The 6852-nt window shown below is 51.3% G+C and overlaps 1 protein-coding gene across 1 annotated transcript; it reads right to left on the bottom strand.

Annotated features, from left to right (window-relative positions):
* Positions 1-2888: 2888 nt before the first annotated feature.
* Positions 2889-3206, bottom strand: LOC100345694 (small ribosomal subunit protein eS27). Its single transcript, XM_002715752.6, has one exon. The coding sequence runs from the start codon at positions 3150-3152 to the stop codon at positions 2898-2900; it is 255 nt and encodes an 84-aa protein (XP_002715798.1). The 5' UTR covers positions 3153-3206; the 3' UTR covers positions 2889-2897.
* Between the last annotated feature and the right edge of the window lie 3646 nt (positions 3207-6852).

The raw sequence follows: 6852 nt of genomic DNA, 5'->3' as shown, positions 1-6852 counted from the left end.
AGGAGGAAGAGCAGCAAGACAAGGGTGAGAGGGAGAAGGCCACTGACAGACGCAGACGTGGGCATGGCCCACGGGAGAGGGAGAGGCAGCCTGCAGGATCACTTCAATGTCAAAGCCAACTGGGACAGACAACTGATTAATTACAAATGTAATGAATATTGATGGAGTATTTACTGTGTGCTGTGTAAAGTTTTTATACACGACAGTGAATAAAACAGACGCTGATTTGTCTTAACAGCTTGAGGACCAGTTGGGTAAAGAGGAATGAGCAGACTAAGTGACAGTGTGACAGTGTGGTGTGGCAGGAGGGCCTCTACCCCAGCCTTGCCGGAGGAGGGGGAATGAGCCCCTGCCTCAGGCTGCTCAGCTGCTGCCCGGGGGACATCTGTCACACCCATAGCCACCACCATCGGGCACCGAACGGGACTGCACTTGACCTTGCCACAGAGCCTCTCCTGGCCTCAGCACATGTGCTATTGCCTCCGTGCACGTCATTGTTTATTTGTGGACCTCTCAGGACCAGGCTGTAAAACTTTCCCTTTCTTTCCTTCCTTCCTTTTCTCTCTCTCTCTCTCCCCCCTCATCCTCTTCCTCCCTCCCTCCCTCCCTCCCTCCCTCCCTCCCTCCCTTCCTTCCTTCATAACATTTATTTATTTGAAAGACAAAGTGATAGAGACAGTAAAAGAGAGATCTTCCATCTACTGGTTCACTCCACAAGCAGCCATAATGGCTAGGGCTGATCTGGGCAGAAGCCAGGAGCCTAGAACTCCATCTGGGTCTCCCATGTGGGCAGCAGGAGCCCAAGCACTTGTACCATCTTCTGTTGCCTTCCCAGGTGCATTAGCATGGAGCTGGATCGGAAGTGGAGCAGCTGGGACTCGAACCTGTGCTCATATGGGATGCTAAAGGTTGCAGGTGGTGGTTTACCCTGCTGCAGAAACTGTCCCTTTCTCTGGGGAGCCAACCCCTTAATGGCTAGGACAGTAGCTGTCTCTTAGTGTCAGTGCCTAGTGATCTGGTTCCATGGATGTGTGAAGAGAACAGGGGGACACAAAGGCTGCAATGCAGGAGGGTGGCTGTCCAGGACTGTCCTCTCCTCTCCCGAGGAGGCTCTCCAAGAGCTTGGGCAGTGAGGCCCAAGTATCTTTCTACAGATTCCTCTTCCAGAAGTGGCTGCTTCTCTCCAGAGTATAGAACCCTGCCCAAGAGCCAGCAGCCTGGAAGCCAGAACCAGGAGGAGCCAGAGCCCCGCTTGTTTTGTGTACAGCTGTCTCTGTAAGTCTCCCGGGAACAGGGCCTTTTTGACTACCTGAATGCAACCATGCATTCACCTTGGCTTGGGCTGTGGCTTTGGACAGGCATTGACCTCTGGCCTCTGCTCTTTGCTGAGCACTTTCTACCTGCTGCACGCGGCACGGATGCAGCGGCCTCACTGAGGCGTCAAACAACTCATCCCACCTGCCAACAGCTGCTTAATGAGCCCCAGGCTTTGTGCCGGGGATGAGGAGGCCCTGGGAGGACTGTCGGACCTCAGCAGCTTCCATCCCAGTTGAGAAGGGTCAGTGGGGGAGGGGATGATAAAGCACTACTGCCCAAGACCACCTAAGTCAGTTAAGATACGTGTCTTGGGCCGATGTTGTGGTACAGCAGGTTAAGCTGCTGCCTGTGATGCCGGCATCTCACAATGGAGCCCTGGTTCAAGTCCCAGCTGCTCAGTTTCTGATCCCTGCTTATCCCTGGGAAAAGCAGTGGAAATGGCTCAAGTGCTTGGGCCCCTGCCACCCACATGGGAGACCCCATTGCATTTACAGGCTCTTGGCTTTGGCCTGGCCCAACCCTGGCATTTAAAGTTATTTGTGGAGTGAACCAGTGGATGGAAGATGTCTCTCTCATTATCTGTAACTGCTTTTCAAATACGTATTTTGACAAATTAATGAAAGTAATGTGTCCTAGGCGGGGGATGTTTTGTGAGAACTGCAAGCAGGAAGCAGTCCTGCTCTGATGAGGGGGCTTTGCAGAGACTCCATGAAGGTGGAGGTGGGCCTCAGAGGAAAGACGGGAACCAGGCCCTGACTTGGACAAAGTGGTGGGCGTGGTTAGGCTCACATGCTTCTGTGGATGCAGAGAGAGCAAAGCCAAAAGCCAGTCAGGGCCATGTTATATTTGGGTTAAGGTAAATAAATGTGTTAAAGCTGTGTGAATAGGGGTCTAAGCTGCTGCCTGCAGTGCCAGCATCCCAGATGGGCGCCAATTCTCAAGTCCCGCCTGCTCCACTTCCGATCTAGCTCTCTGCTATGGCCTGGGAAAGCACTGGAGGATGGCCCAAGTCCTTGGACCCCTGCACTCATGTGGGAGACCGGGAAGAAGCTCCTGGCTCCTGGCTTTCAATTGGTAAAGCTCCAGTCATTGCCACCATCTGGGAAGTGAACCAGCAGATGGAAGATCTGTCTCTCTGCCTCTCTGTAATTCTACCTTTCAAATAAATAAATAATTAATTAAATAAATAAATCTTAAAAAAAACTGTGTGAATAATCACTAACATATATTGAATCATTTTCTTACTTCATCCTTGCAAGCCTACAGGTTAGAGCTGTTATTATTCCCATTTTACAGATGAGGAAACTGAGGTTCATACACATAATTCCCCCAGGACAAACACCACTGCCTCTCACCTGTGCTCCCTTCAGTCAGAAATTGTACCAAAGTCTCTGTGGCTCCAAAGGTCATGTTCTTTTTAATTTTTAATTTTTTAAAATTATTTGAAATAGTTACAGAGAGGCAGAGAGGCCTTTTTTTTTTTAAGATTTTGTTTTGTTTTGTTTTGTTTTTGTTTTTGTTTTTATATCCAAAACGTGTTTATTGGGAAGGTTTCCCACTCATCTTGGCGCAGGGTGCTTTCAGTGCTGCTTCCTCCTGAAGGAACATCCTTCTGTAAGCCTTGCTTTTCCTCCTGTGGGCTGGCAGAGGACAGTGGAGCAGCCAACGCACAAAACCACCGTTTGTGCATGGCTGAAAACCGTGGTGATTTTATAGCATCCTGGGCACTTCACGTCCATGAAGTAGGAATTGGGGCTCTGCACCAGGCGCTTCTTCTTGTGTTTCCTCTTCTCCTCTTCAGGAGAGGGATGCAGGAGATCCTTTGCGAGAGGCATGTTCGCGTGGGTCGGTCGTCACCGCCGGAAAAAAGAGATTTATTTATTTTTATTTGAAAGTCAGAGTTACACAGAGAGAGGAGAGGCAGAGAGAGAGGTCTTCCATCTGATGGTTCACTCCTCAATTGGCCGCAACGACCGGAGCTGCGCTGATCCAAAGCCAGGAACCAGGAGCTGCTTCTGAGTCTCCCACATGGGTGCAGGGGCCCAAGGAGTTGGACCATCTTCTACTGCTTTCCCAGGCCCCAGCAGAGAGCTGGATCCGAAGGAGCAGCGGGGACTCGAACCGGTGTCAGATGAGACGCCAGCACTGCAGGCGGGCGGCTTTACCCACTTGGCCACAGCACCACCCCAAGGTCATGCTCTTGACCCCTTCCCCTTGGTGGCCGTGTGGGAGTCCCTGAGCTTATGAAGAGGGTAAGCAACAGTGGACAAGAAATTTGAGCTTTCAGGACGCAGCTGTCTGTACTCAGAGGTCGGGAGAACCAAGAGGAGACAGTGCAGGGGAGAGACCAAGAGGCTGGTAGAGTTCTCATCTCTGAATCGAGAGACGAGAGAGGTCCAAAGTGGAGGTGCCCAGCATCCCCAACACTCAGCGAGGTCGGGGAGACAGTGAGAAGGGCTTCGGGGAGACTGCGTGCCTGCGCACTGGAACGCAAACGTGGGCGGAGAACAAGAGGCAGGGATGCACCAGCACCTCGCGCAGGAAACTCGGTGGTCACTGGGCAGAGGCAGGAGTAGGGGAGGGGCTTTACAGTCCGTGCATGAACTATCTTCTGTATACACACAATAATGTAGCAGATTGTGTCATTACCACGAGATACCTGAGTGAACTCACTTCACAGAGCAAGGAGTTTAGCTGACAGTTTTGGAGATTCAAGTCCAAGGTCAGGCAGCCGCGTGGGTTTGGTGTCTGACAAGAGCAGCTGATGGCAGTGGTGGAGCTCGGGGGAGGGAAGGGTCCCAGACGAGCCAGGAAGCCGACAGGGGCTTCTGAGGTCACACTCACAGGGACCTAAGGACCGCCCAGTCATTATAATTGGATTACGTTTCTACCCTCCTAGGGCCTTTCACTGGTGAGCTTGGGGGTTAAACATCTGCAGGAGTTTAAGAGCCAAATCCTGTTCAAACCATAACAATAATATAATTGCAAACCATGAACCAGCATTGACTTGCTCCAGATCTGTCTCTCCCTTAAAAAGACTGGCAGGCTTACCCACACAGCCGACCCCTCCCCCCACTCTAAGCTTCCCTCTCTTTTCCCAGGTAACCACTATCCTAACCTTAGAACCATTCCCATGGCTTTTTTTTTTTTTTTTTTTTTTTTTTTTCCAGGCAGAGTGGACAGTGAGAGAGACAGAGAGAAAGGTCTTCCTTTGCCGTTGGTTCACCCTCCAATGGCCGCCACGGCCGGCGGCGCACCGCGCTGATCCGATGGCAGGAGCCAGGTGCTTCTCCTGGTCTCCCATGGGGTGCAGGGCCCAAGCACTTGGGCCATCCTCCACTGCACTCCCTGGCCACAGCAGAGAGCTGGCCTGGAAGAGGGGCAACTGGTACAGAATCTGGCGCCCCGACCGGGACTAGAACCCAGTGTGCCGGCGCCGCAAGGCGGAGGATTAGTTTAGTGAGCCACGGCACCGGCTTTTCCCATGACTTTTAAAATGCCTATCTGGGGGTGGGGAGGGGAGATGCTGTGGCATAGTGGGCTAAGCCTCCACCTGTAGAGCTGGCATTCCATATGGACGCTGGTTTGAGTCCTGACTGCTCTTCTTCTGATCCAGCTCTGTGCTATGGCCTGGGAAAGCAGTAGAAGATGGCCCAAGTCCTTGGGCCCCTGCACCCAGGAAGGAGACCTGGAAGAAGCTCCTGGCTCCTGACTTCAGATAAGTCCAGCTCCAGCCGTTGCGGCCATTTGGGAAGTGAACCAGCGGATGAAAGACTTTTCTCTCTGTCTCCTCCTCTCTGTCTATAACTCTAACTCTCAAATAAATATTTTTTAAAGCCTATTTTTAAAGCGTATGTACCAACACAGTTGATGTAACTGTTTTTAAAAGATGCACTGGAAGTAGCATCTGTAAATACAATTTATGCAACATTTTTCCTTGCTACATTACTTCGGGGATGACCCATGATACAGCTCTGGTCCATTCCTCTTCACTCTGAGTTAAGGGGCCCACCATGTTGGCTATTGCCCTTTCTCTGTTAGAAACAGTGCTGAACACATGAGCTTGTCCCCCGTGCCCATGCAGGAGGTGCAGTGGTTAAGACCCCGCTTGGGACACCCACATCCCATACCGAAGTGCCTGGGGTCAAGCCCCGGCCCTCCCATTTCTAGCTTCCAGCCCGTGCACACCCTGCTGGGAGGCAACAGGGACTCCAAATATCAGAAAGAACACCTCCAGGAAAAGGAGGGTGCTTGTTTTATCTGGCTCCAAAAGGTGGGCAGAGCTCTCAATGGCTGTCAGTGACACAGAGGAAAGAGTTACAGTTAGACTGAAAGGCAACCTTCGGGGAAACAGGAGGGCTATTTCCGGCAAGGCTCAGCCCCACCCACCCTGCCCCTCACGTAGTCCGAGGCCAGGTCTCCTGGAGCATCAGAGGAGGAGGTGTAGTGTGCCTGTTCCTGCCTAAGCCACCTCCGCATCCATTTTTCACCAGCTCTGGCTCAGGCCAGGCAGGTGGCCGGCTGTGGTTTGACTGATTTGTTTGCATTTCTGCGGTAGCAGCCCCAGCGAGGGTTGCAAAGGGAGAGCTTTGCTTTGCATGTAATTGAATCCAAAGGTTAGGTAATGAGCTTGCTCCCCCCACCAGAATCAACATGCTTCCTCCAGCCCTGCCTGTGCTGCCCTGTGCACCTCCGTCCACAGCTCTCCCATTTGTGTGATCACAACTCGGGGTGATTTACTGGAACTCCTGGTAGTAAAACCTCTGAGTGAGACCAGCAAAAATGAATAATGCTCTGTGGTGAATTTCTTAATGAATTTCTGCTCTTGCTCTCAAGAACAAGAGATTGAAAAAAAAAAAAGGGTATGTTGGAGCAGGGAAAGACTGCGATACCCTGCAAGTCCTGGTTCTTGGATTCTGCAGAGAAAATCAACAGAAACCATTGCTTAAAAATCCCATGCTCTGTTCTCACTTCGGACTCTCGTTAATTTCAGAGTAGAGTGGAAGATGGCCTGACATCTTCCCAGTATTCTTAAAATAGATAAACAAGCAGTCACCTTAAGAAAAGAGATTAGGGGCCGACGCTGTGGTGCAGTGGGTTAAAGCCCTGGCCTGAAGTGCCGGCATCCCATATGGACACTGGTTCTAGTCCCGGCTGTTCCTCTTCAGATCCAGCTCTCTGCTATGGCCTGGGAAAGCAGTGGAAGATGGCCCAAGTCCTTGGGCCCCTGCACCCATGTGGGATACCCGGAAAAAGCTCCTGGCTTAGGATCAGTGCAGCTCCTGCTGTTGTGGTCATCTGGGGAGTGAACCAGCAGATGGAAGACCTCTCTCTCTGTCTCTACTTCTCTCTGTAACTCTGTTTTTCAAATAAATAAAATAAATCTTTAAAAAAAAAGAAAAGAGAGGTTATAGTTTGGGGTGTAGGTAATCCTTGCTGGCTTGTGATTCGCGCATATATGATAAAGTAGGACCGGGGAGGCTGGACTCTGGAAGAACGCACTGTGTTCACAGACGGGAGGAGGCAGTGCAACTT

Source organism: Oryctolagus cuniculus, chromosome 7, assembly GCF_051225735.1.
Source record: "Oryctolagus cuniculus isolate XC-2025 breed Fujian yellow rabbit chromosome 7, ASM5122573v1, whole genome shotgun sequence".
Classification (NCBI taxonomy): Eukaryota; Metazoa; Chordata; class Mammalia; order Lagomorpha; family Leporidae; genus Oryctolagus; species Oryctolagus cuniculus.
This window is presented reverse-complemented; position numbering and strand designations above follow the sequence as displayed.